Source organism: Buteo buteo, chromosome 1, assembly GCF_964188355.1.
Source record: "Buteo buteo chromosome 1, bButBut1.hap1.1, whole genome shotgun sequence".
NCBI classification, from domain to species: Eukaryota; Metazoa; Chordata; class Aves; order Accipitriformes; family Accipitridae; genus Buteo; species Buteo buteo.
The window spans coordinates 33,762,547-33,784,427 of NC_134171.1; the positions used below are offsets into that span (position 1 = coordinate 33,762,547).

General features: G+C 38.2%; 1 protein-coding gene across 1 annotated transcript in view; it reads left to right on the plus strand.

Moving 5' to 3' along the window:
* Positions 1 to 21,881, plus strand: part of SLC7A2 (solute carrier family 7 member 2) — a 60,318-nt gene that overhangs the window by 22,172 nt on the left and 16,265 nt on the right. The window contains exons 2-5 of the mRNA XM_075026774.1: positions 15,190 to 15,580; positions 17,417 to 17,572; positions 20,396 to 20,561; positions 21,125 to 21,261. Of these exons, the coding sequence (XP_074882875.1) occupies positions 15,205 to 15,580; positions 17,417 to 17,572; positions 20,396 to 20,561; positions 21,125 to 21,261 (835 nt within the window). The 5' untranslated portion in view covers positions 15,190 to 15,204. The remainder of the gene's footprint in view (positions 1 to 15,189; positions 15,581 to 17,416; positions 17,573 to 20,395; positions 20,562 to 21,124; positions 21,262 to 21,881) is intronic.

The window sequence follows — 21,881 nt, forward strand, 5'->3', positions numbered from 1 at the left end:
TAGCTTTTCCAATACCTTCCAGACAATTTATATTGAAGATTAAGTTGGAAGTAAAGAACCATCATGCTGTCTGGCTGGGAGTACAGATACACATGTGCACACACACAAGTTGGGTTCTGTCTGGGATGCTTGTATTATTCCATATGTCATTTATTATTTTCAGAATATTCATCACTTTATGAACCTATGCTTGTGCTGTCTTACACATTTTTGTATACTCTGCAGAAATGACTCTCCTGCTACTGCTAAACTCGTTCTGGATTTATACCAAGAGATACCTGGTTTCTTCGAGCAGACTTGCCAATGTTTCAAGCTTTATGCATTAAGACAGATCTGCATAGATCTGCGAAGCAGCAGCCTTTGTCATGGTTAGGCAACTGTCATGCATAACTGTGATTTGATGAAGACAGAAAAAAATACTTCTTTCTTAAGAGACGTTCACAAAGGGTTTTCTATGTGTCTTCAGAAGATGCTGAACAGAGCCTTCCTATCTGCAGTGCTCTATTGCATGACAAAATGGAGCACTTCAGCCCATGCAATTGTAAGCTCTCTGGAAAGCTGCAGCACATGGTTAGGCTAACATAGGGTCACTTCCCATAGCTGTTGCTCAGCCACTTGGAAATCTGTGATTAAGATCCCAGTGTGTAACTATCGAGGTCAGCGCTGGGTTTTGCTGTGTTTGGAAGTCTTGGTCGTGTTTTACCCATGAGATGTTACACGCAGTCAAGCTGTTTATTGACTTGCTTAAAAAATACTGAGACAATTAAAAAGCTTTTCAGAAAACTACCCAGTTGTATGTTATAATGTTCTTCAAGCACTGTTCCTGATGCATTATATGCAGTGATGCTATTTGAAGCCCAAAATGAAAAGGGAACTCTCTGGCATTAGTTGCCTCAATTATAAATAAAGTTGGATGTTAGAATTTATATGATCTCGATATGGATAGTGCGTATTCAGAATGTCTGGCTGGAGTGTCTACATTTAATGTCAAAGGGTAATGCTGTGTAACAGGGTTGCTATAGTGACTTTGCAGTGACTTATTATTTTGGGGATTTCATATTTGAAGGAAGTGGCGTTTGATTTTGCAGGGTGCAGAAAGTACCCCTAAGGAATGGGGGGTGCTCTTAACACCACTAACTTCAGAACACAGAATGCTGTTTAATGCTTCTGGGATTAAGGCTTGCAGATGAAGCTTATTTATACTGTGTGAAATAACTATTGCTGTTTATGTTGTTTTGCATTGTTCTGATATATAAGCCAAAAATAAATCACAACAGTGCACTTAGCACACTGGTTCTGTCTGGTGTGAGTGATGTCTGCCAGTGGTGTTGGGCACGCCACAGTTCCGTTTTCATGCAGAATGGAAGCAAAATACTTCTCTGATTTAATATTTAAAGTCCAGTACATATCCAGTGACGGATTCTACTTTAAATACTTTGCCATTATTTTAGAGCAATATTTGGTTGCAAAGGAGATTTGTCAAAACCTTTATGTAAGAATCTCTTAAATTAATTCTTACCGCCTTTGACTTAAGATAAATGAAATATGGAATATAAACAATATGTGAATCTAGTTCTTGGATTTCTGTAAGCAAGAGAAAGCAAACTTGGCTTTTAAAAATGGTTATGATTGGCAGATAATTAATACGTACTTAATTTTAGATATTCCATGCTGAGAAAGTTGTGGCACCTTGATTAGATGACCTAGTTATTTTTTTTCTGTAATCCCTTTAAGATGGCATCTTTTCCACGTGCCGTTAAAATTCATATAGAAACAAGTAAAATGTGTAATAGGAATTCCTTCCCTTCTCTTGCTCCATGATACTTTTGTAAGCAAAGATATTTCCAGTATCGTCCATGATTTCTTTTAGTCTTAAGTTAGATACATTCATCCTTTCTCTCTCCTCTACTCTCTGCTCTTTCTTCCTTGACCCCCATAAAAAAGGGGTAAAAGTCCACTTTTTTATATAAAATTGAGTTATTTTAAACAATTTTCAATAAAATGATACAGAAAACTAATTGCTCTGTTTTTTTAAACAAAAAGACCCACTGGAGCCCATTAGTGTATGGTGCACTGGTCAAATGGGCTGAGAGGTGCTGTGACCTAGGGATGGGACTGGGCAACCTCAGGGGAGCAGGAACCCCTGAAGCTGATACCACTTCTGCCATCGAACCAGCCAGCTAAGCCTGGGAAGGGAGGAAAAAAATGAGGTGAATCATTAGATCTTTGCTTAATTTCCATTCTTGCACTGTGAAATTAGGCTACTTTTTGGCGTGTTGAGCTGTTCCCTTTGTGGCTCCCCTGTGGAAGCGCACAGGAGCACACAGCCAAAGACATTAAAAAAATGTAGACTTTATGGAAATTTTAGAAGCCATCTCAGGAGTTTAGGCATGTGAAAGGGCTCTCATGATTTCTACTTCAAAATCAGTGCCTCAGTCCCTTTTAGAGAATCATCAGCTTTTGTGCAGAGCAATACAATTTTCAGCAGTGGAAGGGTTGGGATTTAATTTTTATCCTGAAGTCATTGCTCGTATCTTCCTATTAGCACAGAAAAAAAAATTTTCCATGACTGTATTTGTAAATACTTCTCTACTAGTTTGTCAGGGGGTTATTTTTTTATTTGGTCTGGTTTTGAAGAGAACAGAATAGATGGAATTGATCTGATGTTAGCTTGTAAGAGGCTTTTGCTTATGTCTTACACAAGAGGCTGTCATGGAAACTTAGTAACCATGGGGTGAGAGGTAAAGTCCTGTTACTGATTAAAAACAGCCTAAAAAAGAGTAAATAAAAACAGCAACCTTCATATTATTTTTGCAGGCATTTTCTGGCATGGAAAATGATTCTTAATGACACACCTCAGGAAGGAAGTAGAAATGGAGTTAATAGAAATTTTCTGGGCAAAATTGGTTTTAATAAGAAAGCTGAATGTTTATTAAAGATGGTAACTGGAAAGATCTCCCTTTTTTGAGACAGGAAAAAAGTACACTTTTAGCCTTTCCAATTGAAAGATTTTTAAAGAAAAACAAAACCAAAAAAATCAACCCCCCTCACAAATATTCCTGCAACAATAAAAAATCCAAGAAAACTGAGAAAGGAGAGTATTTGGCTGGTGGTAAAAGAGTAAGTTGAAGCATGACAGTCCTATATTATAGGACTGGAAAATAAATTTTCAGTTGGTCAATTCAGGCAATGAAGAAAGTGATAATTAGAACAAGGCAACCTTAAAAAACTATAAAGGAAACACATCCAAAACAACTAAAAAAGTACTATCTTTGTAAATAATGATATAACTTTTAATAATAAATAACTCAGAGCCCCATTATTTGGGTAAAAAGCTTGGTAGGTTGTTTTATTTAAAGGTTTTGAGATTTAAGTACTATTTTAAAATGTCAGTTGTATTTACATAGGCTAGGATAATTGCTATGAAATGTGTCTAATTACCTACCTAAGTTGCCATTAGAAGAAAAAATATATGTTCAGTATTATGTTACCACACATTTGGCTCAAACATGGACTGTTGTCAGAAGTGGAATACTTTTTTTAAAGTTTGCTTTAGTTTGAAATGTTGTGAGTTCCATCAGCCTTATGGAAAAGCAGAATAAGATGTTATCCAATAGCTTACATCTCAAAAAATGCACAATGTTTTAATAATTTGTTTTCTGGTAGATCTTTCTCCTCACTTTTATTGAAAGACCATTTGTAACTTCATGCCCCTGATGAAGACATGCGCTCACACCTAAACTGGCCTGTGGTGCCTTCCTCATACTCCTTCCCAAGCCGCAGTGTGGAGCCGCATCTGATGCTCCTTTCCCAGATCTCTGGGGAGATGCGAGACCACTTCATTTCCGTCTTGGCAAGGCATGGCATGGCATAGCACTTTATTTTCAATTACAGATCAAGTGTTAGTTTTAACTTTGATTTTCTTGGCTCTTCTTTGTATGCATTACAAAATTTCCTATCTAAATTTCCTATTTATATTTATCCTGTATTCAAGGTGTGGATTTGGGCCAAAAAAATATGTGGATTTTTTTTTCTAGACAGTATGGCATTAAACAGTTACTTTCCTTCTCCAAGGCTTCTCCAAAACTCTGATTTTAGACTTGGGGACAGTACTGTGAGTCAGCACTACAAACATTTTCTTTAGACCCTTGGGAATATTTGGAATTCAACAAATGATAGCTAGTAGCTGCTTGGGACATGCTTAGTATTAGGTTAAATGACTCATTCCTGGGTCAAAATAACTAGTAGGAATTTGTGCCAATGTAGCCCTTCTTCTTGTTACATATGAAATGCAGGTTTGCAGATTTATTCTTCATGCCTCTACTGGTCTAACAGTGTATGATTATTTTCAGTAGAATGTATTACATTTCTCTTACAGAAAGTCAGGATTTGAGGTATTTTTCTTCCTGAGTACAAAGTGAAAGAGAATTATTAAAGAAAAGTTGAAAGAATTGGTAAGTGGTAATTTTATTTTAATCTGTACAACATTCTGTAGGAACTAGTTTCACTAATCTGCTTAAACCATGAGAAGCAATCTAAAATAAACATATTTATATTTTATAAGTAGGAAGCCCTTTAAAAAGTGTTGAATTGTAATTTATTCTCTTCAAAAATGATCCTGTCGTAACATTACACAGATAGCCTACATTACTGTTGAGCTTTATAAAGATTCTTTTTCTCTCTTAAGATGTTTGTGATCATCTTATGTAGAGTAGGACATAGATTGCACTAATTTTATTTTTTTGTTGTAATCTGGATTTTTATTCTCAGAACCACCTCTCACAACCTCTAAAATGCTAATTACTTTATTTATCTTGACATAGAAAAGATTCTTGCTGGCACTTGATGAATCCTTTTATGAATACTAGTACATCTTCTCAAATCTCATCAGAGCTGCACAAACCATACAAACCATGTTGTGGTTCTTTTCCTGTGCATGTCAAAAGTTATGTTTGTTACAGTTGGCTGCAAAGTCCTGACTTCCAAGGCAAAGCAGCATGCCCTGTGCAGAGCACCATTGAGGGATTGCAATGGTTCACTAAGGCCCCAGTCCTGCAAACACTTTTGTTCATGTTTAACTTCTGTGTGGTATGAGTAAGTTATATGGGCAAGCACATGGATATGCTTTTGCAAAGTTAGCACCTCTAGTTATGTAAAACTCCACAGCTTTTTGGCCCATAGCTGCGAGACAGTATCTGTGAGACAAGCCAGAGTCAACAGTAGAGCAGCTTTTAATCAGTTTGTCATTTGGGCTTCTGCAGTATTTTGCTTCAGTCTGTGCAAGAGTTTCACAAATTAATGGGGATTTTTTTTTTTTAAATTTAAAATTCCCTGAGCATGTATTTCCGCATAACTCTATGAAAATATGTTCATACTCTTTTGACACTATAAGAGAAAGTCTTACATTAGCCTTCCATAGGAAAAGAAAATAAATAAAATAGTTTTCTCTTTTAGTTCATTCCCTCTAATGTGGTCAGCTGTTTCATGGCAAGGAGATAATTTCTGATCAACTTCTTTATGGAAAGAATGTGCTGCAAAAGTCCTTGGAGTATCCAAGTCAGAGAAATGTTGGATGAGCCACTTCAGATTAATCCAAGTGTGATGTAGTTGCTAAGAAGCAGAAGTCTCTAAAGCCAGAAACTAAGCTATAAAGTAATGTTGTTGGTCAAAACACAGTTGGATTTGTAACTGGAAACAAACTGTTTGTTTGCAATAGCAAAAGTGGACTGCACAGAGTGCATGTATCACAGCACCTTTCTGGAGAGAAACAAGAATTTTCTCGGAGATTGCTATTGCAGGTAGCTGCCTCCAGACAGCACTCTTTATGCTCAGTCTTGTCCAAAGTGCCTCAGATCTGGCATCCTTCACTGGTACCCCACCAGACCCCATACCTTCATGAACACCTCTCTGATGCTGCTGTGTCACACACCCTGAGGCACACAACTACACCTTTCAGCTGAATCTACAAAATGCCACTCCGCTGGGTAGCAATATGGTCTTCTTGTAGTTTTGAGTATGCATGACTAAAAACACACACAAAACTGAGTGTCCATAGGGCCCCTGAACCAAACAGTCCATAGTGGTGACATACTGATCTACCCCACGGTGCTGTAGATCTAGGTGGGACAGATGCAAGCTATTTTATTTCACCAGCCACTGTACTCCCTGCCTCTTGGCCAGGACCAGGGACCGTTCCAGGTTTGTAGCTGCTGTGTGCTCCTGTTCCCAGAATTAAGTTTTAGAAAATCAAACAAACCGCAGCAGCACAGCTCCTATCTGTCTTTGTAATGATCCATAAATTTACTGGTGTTACCAGGGATGAATTGTTATCACAACCAGGTGATAGGTCCGAAGGAACCAGAAAGTGCACTTGCAAGTGACTTTCCAGCCCCATGGATGTCAGTAGAGTTTCTACTGTTAATTTAAAGAATGAGGATGAGATTTTGAACTGATTTATACAGCCCCTGAAGGATTTGAACTTTTAGTGTCTGTAACAAATCTGTAGCATAGTAAGGTCAAGATTAGAAATGAAGAGAGGCAGAAAGCAAAAAGGGATCCTGTAAATACTAAATCTGGCTTACTATAATCTTGTTTCTGGCATTTTCCATAAAAGGAAGATCCACTTCTGAAGAGGCAATCCCAGAGGAGCTGGTGCCTCAAAGTTAGAAATGGTACCAAAGAAAGTTTTGGAGATGCTCCGGTTACATGGATGAGTAAATAACTGCTCATTTTCCAGTTTTCAGTGAGATGTACTGGAATTGGATTTTTGCAAATTCTAGAAACCTTATGGTACATTCACTGGATTGTTTTATGTTGTATATTAGATGAAGTAGTTAAATATGGTGACTGCAATATAAATTATGGCACTTGCAGACAAACTTAAACCAGAGAAATAATGCGCATGGTTATATTTCTGTTCTCTTTGGGGAGTCAGTCCATGTAAGATGTAATGATGGTGCTCTGCTGTGAAATAATGAGTGGTGGTTTTTTTTCTTCTTAATTGTACAGTGACTAACTTGAAAGAATGCTAGGGATTGCAGTGGGTAGTGAAAAAAGATCCTGAAAAAAAGGTGACACCCCTAAAATATTTATTGTGGAAAAGTGTGAACAATCCTTTTGGTGTGGTGGTTGTGTATTGTTGGGAGAGGAAGGGTTAGCCCGTTCTGTCATTACTGTCTACTTCTCCCTGTTTCCTAATTCAAAGTCTTCATTTTGAATCAAATCCTGACCTCTATGATATAATTTGGAATTTTGCTGTTGGCTTCAGTCTGACCAGGTTTGTGTATTTAATATCAAGAATTGTTTGTCTTGCTCTTGTTGTGAGTATAACAACGTGTCCTGGCTGGCTCTGTGTTAAATCTGCACAGTGCAAAAGGTTTTGAAATGTGTGTACGTACAAATGCAAACCATGCATATATAGAAAATGTCCATAAAATATTTTATACATATTTTATAGATGCTATAGGAAGAAATATGATTGTAGGGAATTAATATGTTTACAGAAATGCAAATTTGAAATTAAACTACTTTCTTAAGCTTGTTCTACCTTATTGGAAATACAGAATTCTAATTCCGCTGTTTAAATTTGGGCACATGCCCCTGTTACAACCACATCTATATGGCCTGCATAGTCTTCAGTTTTATGACCACATTTAGAAAGTAGTTGACAGTAGCTGTCAAGGTTTGCTTTTTTGTTTGGTTTGGGGGGGGTGGTGGTGTTGATTTTGTTTTGTTGGTTTTGGTTGGTTGCTTTTTTTTGCTTTGACCTGCTGAACTTTCTTTTATTAATAATAAAGCCACTTCAGAATTATTTACATATGGTGATATCCCAGAAAGTAGTTCCAGCTCCAGGAGTGACAGAAATTAATAGATCAGCTCAGTACAGTGCATCATCATTAACCTGGAAGGAATCTACCGGAAAGCGATTGAAGTAGAACACCAACACCAGGCTAGCCTCACACTCAGCTTTTCTGTGGGGGTATCCTGCCCTTATACTGTGGGAAGGCATGCCTGAGGAAGGATACCTTTTAGAAGTCAAGTAGAAATGGAATCTCTGTATTCAGCAGATTATGAAGCAATTGCATCTTCTACCTTTTTTTTTTAAAGTGGAAGGGATGTTGTCCATGATTAAGCAATAAATCCCTTAATTTATGCATTAACAACAATTCCTAGTGGATCTATGTGATTGGAAATGATTCAGAACTGGTCTTGAGGATGTTAACTAAAATCCACACGAATAATTGTCAAGTCATTCATAGACTTGCTAGAGATAGATGGTTTGGAAAAAAAATGCCTAGATATTGTAATGGTTGAGAGTGGTGCTCCTTAAAAGTAATCTCCATATATTTCCACACAAGAAACCTAACCTGTTTAGCAGCTTGCACCTCTAGCATAGCTTCTTGTTTCTGTCTTTTGACCAGGTATTAACTGTGAAAGAGATAAAGTTTGTATTTAACAACCATGAGGTCAGCACGAGGGGAAGTACGAGTATTGCTATCATTAGAGCTTCAATGAACAAGACCTTTTCTCTTCACACCTTTTTGCACTTTAAGAAAAAAACAGCCTTGGAGAATGTAAGAAATGACATCCGGACTCCTGGTCTTGAAATATGGCCCACCCCTGTGGAGCACACTCTTCTTGGAGTCATTTCTCCTTGGATCTGGGAGAGCTGAGGGAAGGTTGTCTTTGTAGTTTGTGCATGGCTGCAGGAAGCAGGACTTTTCATGAGGGAAGGAAGAGGAGCCTTCTGTGCTCCTGCAGCACTGGCAGATTTTACACTTGGGGAAAACTAAAAGCTGAGAGCAAGTTGCAGGGGGCTTCCACACTACATGTGTTTTCCTCCATCTTGTCTTAGGAAAGACTTTTTAATGATGAGAAGCATAGGGCTTTTCTCTGCAAGGCTCGTATTTTCAGTGTTGTCTGAACAAAAAGAGAGATATTTAAACACGAGTGTTTTAAGGGAAACAATATGCTGTGAATAATATTGACTGGAAATGCTACTACATGTTTGGGGTGGGGTTGTCTGCCATTGGAAGTAATGAAAAATACAGCTGTACATTATCCACTGAGGTTTGGTTTATTCTGGAAGCTAATTTTTAAGAAACTAAGGGTTAGTTATTGGTTGTGTCACAGGAGTATTTGAACTGTTCTAATTCCAGTCTTCAGCATTCTTACATTTCAAGCCACATAAAGGAGAACAGGTATATGCTGCATCTTCCCCAGTTCAAGAGAATGGGCTCTGTCTAACCAGACTCTGTAAATGTACTGTCTTCTGTGTTGTTTCTAGCCACAGCAATACTTTCAAATTATTTATATTCTTCTGAAATTTACTTAGCCAAAGCAGTTTTCATGCTACGCTACTGCATTCAGGTTTCAAAGCATTACAAAGTATCCTTAAATATTCTTCAAAGCCAGTTTATTTTTTACAAGGGCAGTGGGATAACTTCACTTTCGCAGTGGGAGACCAAGTTTGACATCCACATTTTTGCTTTTCCTTCAGGATATGTAAAAGGAGTCCATGGGGGATGTGCGGTGGGTACCTTCACTACAGTGTGCGTTTTGTATGCAAGCATATAGGTGTGTTTAAATGTAGAAAATGCTATTCCAGTTGGATTTTGTGTTGTGAAGACAGTGGATACGATTTATCTGGACAGCAGCAAGACTCTCCCCCCCTGCCTTGGCTGGGCAAATAACTGGCTGGCTAGCAGCGCTCCAATCACCGGGCTGCTGAGCCTCCACCCCTCAGCACCGAGAACTTTCACACCACCTACAGCTGGCTTTTAAAGCAAATATTTTAATAAAATCAGTCATTACTCTTCCATTAAGACGGCAGAAGTTTGGGACTGGGTAAGAGAAGCAGAAGTCTGCCCAGCAGAAGTTGCTCTGAATCAGGTTTGTAATGAAGTTTACTGCTGAAAGAGGCAACCCGAAAGCAATGTAGCTTATTTTAGGAAACTTTGCCTTTAACATATGTGCTTTTTGAGTAGCAAGAGCTGTGGTATGCGGTATTACATTTAGTTTACATTACAGCATTATTGTATCTCTGACAAAGTGCAAATTACAGTGTTAATATATAGAAGATGCAATTTATGTTTTCCTTCCCAGACTGCTGGAAGGTGTTTCAGCTTTTGGATGATAAAGCTTTCCTTTTCTGTTTTATACATATTAGACTTCTGTTACAGGTGCTGCTTTCCGATTTTAGGGCTTTAAGTATTATTTAAGTACACTACTTAAAATATTATGAGGCATTAGGAGTTTTGTGAAAGTCTTGGGCACAACATCAACTTTTAGGACACTTGCAGTAAAATCATGTATTGTCTGTGCATGTGTGTACACACACACAGGAAAATCATAGACTATACCTCATTTTGCTTCATCTCTGAATTCTTTTACTTTCATATATTATTGCACTAGATCTCATCAATGCAATACTGCAATTTTGAATAAGGTTAAATGTACTTAAGAGCAAACAGAAATTTTCTCATAAATTCTACTGATGGAAAATATAAAATATAAACTTTTACAGTTTTTTTCAGGAAAATGAGGCTGAAGGAAGACTCTAAATTAATCTGTATCTAATCAGTATATTTTTATATTTTCCCCTTTTCAATATGTTACAGACTTATTGGAGTATTTTCTCCATAATTGGTATGCTGTTTAAAATATTAAACTACCACACCTAAAATTTGTAGTATATTACAGTACATAATATTAGACAAACAAAATAGTTTATAAGCAAAATAACTTTAAGTTACTTTTGCTTCAGGAATCTTTAAACATACATCTCAATAACAGTATTAAAACTTTCAGAGGTTTTATATTGCATTAACAGTTGCTTTCCATATGAGATTTATATCTTTTGTATTAGAGCTTTTAACAGAAAATTTTGTAGGAAAAGCTGAATGGCAACTGCAGCAAAACTTTGGGTTTTCCCACCTGTAGGCTGGGTTTGATGTGTACTAAGTTATTACACGTAATTAAATTAAAATGTTATTTTAATGAAAGAGTGTGGCAATACATGATATAAGTTACTTCTTTGCTCCAATACCCACCTATTGTTTGTGTTTTGTTTTGGGGTAGGAGGTTGTTAGATTATTTTTACGTGGAAAATACTTTGCAAAAATGGTAGATTTTACATGACTGTGAAGCAGTCAAAGCAATTTTAAAGATGAATACAAACTTTGCAGATGGAGACTTTGTCCTTTGCATTGTGTTTGTAGTTACAAGTTTTTTGACACCAAACTTCTCCTGCTAGAAGAGGTCTAACAATGGACAACCATTAAATGTTGCTGATATCTATCTGAATGGAAATGCTGGTATGAATGATAAAGCCGAACGCATCATTCAGATGTGTGGTGGTCAAGCAGTAAATTATCCAGTTTACAAGTGGCCAGGAAAGACTGAAATTAAGAAGGGTCTATCAGCAGCTACTGTAGAGAAAAAAGGCCCAAGACAATAAAGAACAAAAGGGATTGGAGAAATATCTGTGCTTATTCAAGTACTCTGACAAATACCATGACTGCCCAGTAGACAGTCATGGAAGCTTTTGGGGTTTTTTCCCCCCTATGTTAGATAGATCTCTCCAATTCCTTTCCTGTCTAAATTAAGTCCTCCTGTCCTGCCTGTCTCTTTTTTGCATGCAGTTGAGGGGGTAAAACTGTGGATGGCATTGCGATTCTTTCTAGGAGTGTGTTCAAGGAAGGAGGAGGCTTGAATATGGGCTGAACATTGGTCCTCAAGTCTAAGGCAGTTGAACTGGGGCCTCCCTTTTTCGGAGGACTGTTGGAGGCATATTCCGTGTTATAGAGTAATCTGTAGCTAAAGAAAAACTTAGTCCAAAAGTGACTTCAGAAGTGCAGTGACCCAGGGCATGCAGAGCCAGAGAGCTGCCGCCTCAGTTGTACACAGCCAAAGGAACATGCCAAGGTCAGTGACAAATGGACTTCATGGGTGTTTGCTTGTGACAAATGTCTCTCTAAAGTAGGCTTCACTGAAGTGGAGCCTAGCACAGGTTTGAATGCATGGGAGAAGCAACAGGTTGGGTGTGCTCCTCACCTTCATTAGAAATAACTGCACACTGTTAGTGAGTGCAAGGGCATTTTCCTTTTTGGTTTCTTATCACTAATTCCCTATGCTTAAACTCTGTATAAGCTCAGGATTCAATCTTTACTCTGCTTAAACTGCATGAACAACTCGGCCCACCCTGATGGATTGCACTTTCAGGCTACATGCCTAATGCTGCTGTTCAAAGGCAGGCAGGTATGCAAGTCTGCTCTAAGAAATGTAGAAGAGGTGCCTCAGAAATGCCTCAGAAGCACTGTGGGCTTTGTCAGCAGCAGAGCATTAGGAGAGCTCACTTGCTTCTTGATTGCTTACCCAATATATTACCCCAAATCCTATTTCCCAAGCTGTCAAGTGTGCCTCCCCAGGAAGGCTCAGAGAAGAGCCAGCGCTCATCAGCTGTGCAGGACCTTCAGCAGGGGCCCGGGCCAGCGCTGGTGGAACTCATGGTAGCAGAGGTGAAGAGGAAGCAGAGGCCACAACCGCCTGCTAGGGTGAGGCAGGCTTAGACTGCAGCGGGGAAAGAAGGAAGTAAAAAGGAGCAATTAGGAAAATACTGAGACCTGCTGGTCAAAAAGTAGGGGAGAGCATTTTTTCCCGTGTTCACTTACCCTGCTTCATGTTCCTCTCTGTCCCAAAGCTCAACAGAAAAGGAAACCATGAGGTTTGCCCAATCATGCCGGTGCAGGAATAAGACCCTTTTAAAGTGTGTGGTTGCAGTCAGTGTAAGCTTATCTAGGACAATGCTGCCACCAAAAGGCACATCCAGCTGTTACCTTCTTTGTTTCTGTAGGTTAGTATTTGAGTGTGAGACGTGCTCAGCCACAGTGTCAGGATACACCATGCTTGTGAGTCAGCACACATCAGCACTGAGTCAGAGCCCAGGTTGTTCCCTTGCAGTGGGTCTGTGTTGAAGGATCTGTCTTACAAGGGACACCTCAGAAAAAGGTTACGCTTGTCAGTGATTTCTGAAGACACTTTGCCACCACTTACCTATGTCATTTGGTCCTGTGTGGAGGCCAAATAACCTCACAAGCTCATCAGTTCTTCCTGCTACACCTTCCTATCGAGCATGAAGTGATCAGTACTGGAGTCTTGGGATGGCTCGGCCAAATCTGAAAGGGAGCCATGTCTGAGGTACAATGCTGCACTTGGTACGCAGCAACAGAAGTTGTGAAGCAGTGTTCAGACATTATTATACATATCTGCATAATAAGTATAGGAAACTAGTATAGTAAGTACAGTAAGACGTTCTGGATTGCAGTGGTCCTGGATGGCAGTGGTCGTCGTAAAAGGATGTGTGTTCTTCAAGTCCATGTTAGGATGGGTATACCTAAAAAGACACATTTCTCATGTGTATGAGTTTTTTTTTTTTCTCTACAGACACAAAGTTTGTATCTTGAAGTTGGTTTTGGTTGTGCTCCAGTTTTTAAAGGCTAAAGAAAGGGTGAGTTTGAGTCAGAACTGGTGTTTCATCTTACTGGCTTGTGGCTAGCAAGAACCAGCCTCCTGTCCTCTCCACAAGAATCAGAGAAAGCAGAAGCAGAAAAAACCCTCCTATTTTGTCACAAGGATTCCTTCTTAGCAAAGAAAACCGTAGTATCACCCAGCTGGCCACTGCAATAGATAACTTTACAACCTTCAGGACTTCTTGTCCCAAATTGCAAAGAGCAGAGCAATCTGAGATGCCCTTTGAATAACAAAAGTCTTGGAAACTTTTTAGTGTTCTGAGAACAACGTCTGCCAGAGTATTTTCCCTGTTAATGAAATACCAAATGAACTGTCATTGGCGGATGGGGGAAATAATTCCTTAAAATAATGCCACATTTCTGCAACAGTGGAATTGCTAAGGTGAAGGGCATGAAGTCACAAGAGCATTGCTGCCATGGGCTACAGCCTAAAGAGGATATTAATATCACATCCTAAGTGATAGCTATAGCTTTGGAAAAAGACATAGTGGCCTTGGGAATACTTGTCAATACCACCCAGGATAGACAAACCTGGCTTTGGAAGAGTGGAGTGCCTCAGGCCCAAAGAAAGGCTGCTCTTAGTGAAGAGTTCAGGAACTACAGCAGGGGATTTTGCCTGAACAGTTCAATGTTGATTCCCCTCGGAAGAACTTATGGATCTCTTCTGTCTGCTGACGTGCACATCATTGTAGTTCTGAAGCTGATGTGTGAAATCTCCTCAGTGGATGAAATCTACATACCGTGGGCAGATACTTGTCTCCGGGAGTCTGTCGGGCTGAAAGGACTGCCTAATTGCAGCAGAGCTTTGGAAACTTGCCTGTCTTGCCTCCTTCCACCGTCCTGGGGCAGCTATCACCTTTCTAATGGGCATTAAGCATCACTGCCAAGAGCTGTTCAATTTCATTCACTATCCTTTATCAAATTCCCTTTCCTTGAAAGGGAATGGAGACTTTTTTTTTTTTTTTTAAATGCTCTTTGAATACAGAAACGGCATGTCTGAGTGTACTTGCGGAGCTATTACAGGAATAGGGAGAAAATGTTTCTGCACAGAGATATCTTTTTCATACCTAAGGGGATTTTTTTCAAGCAGTCTCCTATCAGGATGGCAGTTTTCTTGCTTCTGACTCTGTTCTAGGATCAAACACTGTTAAGTGAGCTATCCATCTTGATGCAAAGTCATTGCTGTTAGAGGATTGAACTGTTGTGAGTAGAAATGCCCTTTACTGGTTGAGGAAACTGATAGAGACTGGGGAGGAATCTACCAGCAAAATATCTTGTCTAAATGAAAAAGATTCTCAGTTCCCAGGAGGGTTCCACTTAACAAATCATGAGCAGAGCGTAGACATTTTTGGTATGAGTTGCAAAGACGAACATCTGTTTGGGGAGATGGCAGATGGTATCGCTTAATTCTTACTAAACTCTCAGTCATCAACAATACAATTCAAACAAATAGGTAAAGAAAGGCAGAGCTTGCACATTAATGCTCCCTCTTTGAGATATTATTTAAAAGCACGTGCCAGCTAATTTAATGTCACAGAAGAGTGTAAATATATTAATTAGTAGGTGTGATTAAAGTTTTTTATGCAAATATGGTTTTTCATTGTTTTTCACCAGTGTCTATGCTACCTTTTACATACCTTAATTATTTCTTTTATTTCAGAGCTCTACATCCACCATGCTGCCCTGTGGACCAGCTTTGTCCTTTGTTCGGTGTCTGGTGCGGAAGAAGAATGTCAGTGATGAAAGTCTTGAGGACTCCAAGTTGTGCCGATGCTTATCAACGGTGGACCTTATAGCCCTGGGAGTAGGAAGTACCCTTGGTGCTGGCGTTTATGTCCTTGCTGGAGAAGTAGCCAAATCCGATTCTGGACCTAGCATCGTTGTTTCTTTCCTCATTGCTGCGCTGGCATCTGTGATGGCAGGTCTCTGCTACGCTGAGTTTGGTGCTCGTGTTCCCAAGACTGGTTCTGCATATTTGTATACTTATGTAACTGTTGGTGAACTGTGGGCTTTTATCACTGGTTGGAACCTCATTTTATCCTATGTTATAGGTAAGCTTAAGAACAAACACAGGTCTCAAGGGTTTCTGAGACAGCAGACATAAGATACAGATTTGAGTCTGTCTTTCTTACCTGTCTCTATACTTAGCTACTACTGCTTTTTACTCCTGCTGAGATGAAATAACCAAAGTAATTTGATTAGGTTATCTCCTCCTGTGCATCACCATTGGAAACAGGTCTTTTTGCAAGATGCTTTTGTAAACAATGTGTCTTCAGCAGCATGAACTGCATACCTTGTATGAAAATTGTGTCAGACAATTCAGTGATGATGCATAAGAATAAATTTCTTTTGCTGGTTTTGGCCAGCAAGAATAATTTCAGTAAAATCAATAAACATTTTTTTTCTGTATATACACAGGAAGGACATTTACATGGACCCCATCACTATATTATCTCAATTCAAGAAAATCATGACGTTTAAGTACTAACTTGTTCCTATAGCCTCATGCTAATTAAATAGTGTCCTATCTCGTAATCCCATAAAATACAAAGTTGACCAGATCTGAATAAAATTAATGCTTATGTGGCAGATACTCAAATAACTATTTCAGTGCTTTAGCAGAGATGACATTTTTTGATTCAAAAATGTTTTCTCCAAGAGGTATGTGTTCCAAGTGCCCATTATATTGTGTTGTCATGGTTTAACCCCAGCCAGCAACTAAGCACCATGCAGCCGCTCACTCACTCCCCCCCACCCAGTGGGATGAGGGAGAAAATCGGGAAAAAGAAGTAAAACTCGTGGGTTGAGATAAGAACAGTTTAATAGAACAGAAAAGAAGAAACTAATAATGATAATGATAACACTAATAAAATGACAACAGCAATAATGAAAGGATTGGAATGTACAAATGATGCGCAGGGCAATTGCTCACCACCCGCCGACCAACACCCAGCTAGTCCCCGAGCGGTGATTCCCTGCCCCCACTTCCCAGTTTCTATACTAGATGGGATGTCCCATGGTATGCAATACATCGTTGGCCCCTTTGGGTCAGGTGCCCTGGTTGTGTCCTGTGCCAACTTCTTGTGCCCCTCCAGCTTTCTCACTGGCTGGGCATGAGAAGCTGAAAAATCCTTGACTATAGTCTAAACACTACTGAGCAACAACTGAAAACATCAGTGTATTATCAACATTCTTGAATACTAAACTCAAAACATAGCACTGTACCAGCTACTAGGAAGACAATTAACTCTATCCCAGCTGAAACCAGGACATGTGTATAAGCATGCCTAACTGTATATGTATACCTAACTACAGGACTGTTGACAAAATCACTACAAAATCAATATGCCCGAGCATTGTATTGAAGTGTATTTCATGATAGGAGAGTTGTAAAAGTAAGGTTGTATTTAGCTGTGGCCACGTGCACTCTTTACCAGAGGAAAGTATTAATCTTAAATACTAACACTAGCAACATAAATCTTGAGAGTGGTTTTTTTGCTTTACTTCAAGGTGGACAAACTTTCCTTCATGTTCTTTTTTAAACTGCTTTCTTACATTGCTTTATATTGTTTAACAGATACCATATTGTAACTTTAGAAATAAGCGTCTTCCAGAATGACATCAGGTATAAATGATACAGAAAAAATTTCTGCAATATTTTGGGAATAAATAAAGTACAACTTTGTATATTTTAGTTGTAGAATGTTACCATTTAACTATGTAGAAAAACTCTAAAATGTTAAAATTCCTCAGCAAAACAAAATCACTGTTTTAACACAAGCTCTGCTTCTTTAAATGCAAGTAGCAACATGGTTAGTTTTATTTCTTTTTCAGTAGAAGTAACTGTATCCCGTTGTACATCCTAAACATGCATGTATTTTATGAAGGTACATCAAGTGTAGCAAGAGCCTGGAGTGGTACCTTTGATGAACTTCTTGGAAAACAGATTGGTCATTTCTTCAGAACCTACTTCAAAATGAATTACTCTGGGCTAGCAGAGTATCCTGACTTCTTTGCTGTATTCCTTATATTACTTTTATCAGGTAAGACAATATATGGCTTCATTTATGCTGGTTGTGATGTCAGAGTGTTTCTTACAGACAAAAATGCTGAAGTGTAGTTTGTGTTTTACCAGAAATACCTTAATAATGTTTAAGAAGTCCAGGTGTGCATTTGTGTATTGACACAATGACTCTGGGAATTAAATGTATATAATCAAATTTTCATGTGTACCCTCTACTTTTGTTGAAGCTGAGACATGAAATAATCACTTGTCAGTACTTTTTTATAAAACCCATAATACAGATTGGTGATAATAGGAAAATTATACAGTTCTGTGTGGTTTTTATGGCTTTATCACTGGTAAATGCTTTCAGAGGGACCCTGAAACTCTGTAGTTTGGTGGTGTGACTTATCTCCTTAAATCACACACTGTGCATATAGTGGGTATTTGTAAGGTTTTTTTTTTCCCTCTAAATTGTTAACTTATTTGGTATAAAATAACTTTCCCCTTTTTAAGTCTTCAAAAGAGTTGTTTAGCCTAGAACTTGTTTGAGCTAAAGGGCACTCCAAGGTACTGGCATGCTCCAGCAGACCAATTTGAAACCTGAGTAAACCTTTCATGTCTGCTCCACTCCGTTCTCTTTCTTTTTCATCATTCCTCATGTATCATGTTTTTAAATCACAAAAATTGACACCAACTGTCTGCTTTTTGAGGAATCAGAAAGCTCAGAAATACTGCAACTTATTTGCACGTTCGCATTTAACAATTGCTTTCTACAAGGAAATGTTCTTACTGCCACCAGACATGAAGGAAGCAGTGTTTTCTAAAGTGTATAGTTTGTTTTCAGCCAATACATTTCAGTATTCAATAGAGGTCTTACCCATATCTCAAATATTTGTCATGTTCAGTCTTTCTTTAGATCAAACAAAAGCAGGAGCTTTTATTCTCTGAAAGTGAAACTAAGTTATATGGGTATAACCTCCTCTTCTGTTATTCTGTTATTAGTGGCTTTTTTGGACTCGGTACTTAGGAAAACATTTCTGTTCAACTCCTAATGCTAGAATGAGTGACCAGTGCATCTGAAGCTTTTGTTAGGTCTCTGGACATAGCAAGATGAGTTCCCACACTTAGGAAGATCAGGGAGTTTGCTAGACAGGGTTTAGTCCAGCATCCTGCCATGTTTGTGGCTCAGAGTTTCTTATAGGACCAGCTCAGACCCTTATGTCTTCAGGAGGGATGGGAATGAATTTGGTATGTAGCTGGAACAGACCTTTCAGTTTCACCTCTTCCAAAGGAAGGAGGAAAAAAATAACATTTTGAAAAGCAGAACACTGAAACTCACAAACCAAACTATAAAATGCTAGTATAGATGCTGCCACCTTTTTTGTTTTGTCCTCTGCCATTGCTGCTTCCTAACATAAGAAGTAGAGATTCTTGATAGAAGAGGACATGTTTCTCCTGTGGTTCACCTCTGCTCCTGAGTTTTCATTTATATCCTGTCTTTTCACCCCCACCATCATTCCTTCTTCACTTCTCTTCTGCTCGTGCTGCAAATTATCCCTCCAGGTCTCTGTGGTAAGCAGCCAAACCACCAGTAAATGAACTGGGTGGAATTCACCGCTGCTGAGAGGAGGGGCAGTGGGGATGGCTCAGGACTGTGTAGGCTAAGCATGATACAGTAATTGGATTCTGAGCTGCGCAAAGCTGAATCATAGGAGTAGCAGATGATGTTTTACAGAAAATGTTATGTGCTAAGCACAAGGGAAAGTACACAGAAATGTGGTTTGGGGATTTTTTTTTTCTTACAGAAAGGACTTCAAAAAAATGTATACGCTATGTTTCATACTGCATTAGACTGATTGAGACGCTACCTTCTTGGGAAAAACTGAGCTGAAGAAAGCATACACCTATTTCCAATAAAAATGCCATTGGTGAAGAAAACTCGAGCTGCTCATATGATAAATTCTGTGTTGTGATAAGAGAGCAAATGTCTCATTAACAGAGTCAGAAATCTTTTAGACATTATCTTGAGAGGCTTAAAATTTTCAGACTTAATCTCTAAATAATGAGGGAAAGCATGTATGTGATATTAGTGGAAATGCTTAGAGTGCAAAGAACCTGTGGAGGCTTTCCCATTGTATTTAATTTTTCCTGATCTGCTCACTGCCTGCTCTTCCATTAAACTGTTAGTACACTTACAGTTGTTACAAATCTAATGACACAGTAGGATCCTGATGGAGTAACTTTCAGATTGTTTAAATGTACTACTCTGCAACCTCAGGCGTGCATATTTTGTATCAGACTGTTCTCTAGAATCAGTATGAATCAGTGTTTATGAACAGGAGGCATGCATTTCTTTTAAAGGTTTTATTAATGAACTAGGAAATGGGACTTTTACTCTGTGATGGATATGCCCTGAAAAACTTAGAGTGAACAGATTACATTATTATCTAATAATTTTGCTTATTTTATTAATCTAATGAGTAATTGTCCTATAAGGAATAGATTCTACCAATCTGTTTTTACTAGGCATAGAATTCTTGTACCTATTTTTGCTCCATCGCATAAAATAGAGATATGAATTGGAATCTCAGAAAAGCAATAAGTAACAATTGCTCAAAATACTTTTAAATACTCAAAGAATACAATTAAAGAAGCTTTCTGGTTTGTGGTTTCCAATACATTTGCCTACTGCCATGCTGTCAAAGAGTCTAGGAAATTTGTGATACTGCTTTTTAGAAGTATAAAATATAGTACTGGTTTTTTAGTATTATTCATAGTACTTGCATGTATATCTTCTATAAAATGTAATTTTATTAATTTAAGGGATCATTCACATCTATAAAATATTTTTCTTTTATAGGTCTTTTATCTTTTGGAGTAAAAGAATCTGCATGGGTGAACAAAATTTTCACTGCTATTAACATCTTGGTCCTGCTCTTCGTTATGATTTCTGGTTTTGTGAAAGGAGATGCTGGCAACTGGAAAATAAGTGAAGAGTATCTCATAAACCTTACTGCAGAAACAGAGTAATTTTATTTTTTTTTAAATCAATTTCCTTGCTCATATTCCAAGCAATTTTCTGTTATACTTGCTTTAGTGGTATTGCAGGTAATATATCAACTAATAGCTCTGTTGCTGGGAATGATAAACTTTTTATTCCCTTAAAAATATATTTTATTTTCTTGTTTGTAGTTTCCTTTAAAAAATCATCTTATTTCAATACTGTTGTCTGTAGCTATTTCAGAGGTTACTGGCTTCTCGTCCTTAAGCCATGTATTAACTGCAGTATGTGAGTATGACTGCTAGAGTTGCCTACACCATTAGTGTTTTATTGTGTTTTGCCGTAAACTGCAAAGTGAGTAAGATGATAGTTACTCGTTTCTGGTATTCTTCCATTTACTGTAATTTTTGTCCTTCTTAGGAGCTTTGACATAAAAATGTCTTCTCATGCAGTTTTGTAAAGCAGAACTCTGTCTTGACAAGAGCATTTTAACATGTTTTTCCAGAGTGGTAGGGGAGGAAGATGCATGTGTTTGTCCTACCAATAAATAAATAAGGGTTTTTTCTGCTGTATTTTTGTCCTTTATAGGAATTGCTCATCCTGTGAGAATGTGACAAGTATATACGGGAGTGGTGGCTTTATGCCATATGGTTTCACAGGAACATTGGCTGGTGCTGCAACCTGTTTTTATGCTTTTGTAGGATTTGACTGCATTGCAACAACTGGTATAGTACCTATATGTGTGTGTATATACATATAAGTATATATGTATAACATGGGGATTTTGTAAAAAGAAACCAAACCCACAAACGTAACAATCTGTCTACTGTTGTTCTTCCTTTGCTTTCTCCTAAACTTCCTTCAGTCCATGTAGAATGAGTCTGAGTTCATTCCTGAATGTGGCTATTGTTCTGGGAGGGAGGAGGAGTTTTTACTTATTTTATTCCTGTTCTAAAGAAATTAATTGTTGCTTTCTAAGTCTGGGAAGTGCTTACTATACAATTTTTTCTGCTCAAATCATATTAATCACCTGCTCACTTTTAGAGTTTTCTGAGATGAGGTATGTCTCCTAAAGGCTGGCTTGTGTATGGCTGATAGGAAACGAGTACATTGAACTTATAAACTGTAGGTAAATAATCAGAAATGATGGGCTTTGAGTACTCTAAATACAGAATATATTTTATGTCCTGTAGTTTACCTCTATTTTTTTAGTGCTATTTCTGGCAACAAAATACTGAGTTTTGTTCTGTGTCACTGTGCTTATTTTATACAGATTTTTAAAACTTTTATTACAAATATGATTCCCATAGCTTAGATTAATAAATGATCTGTATTTGATGTTATC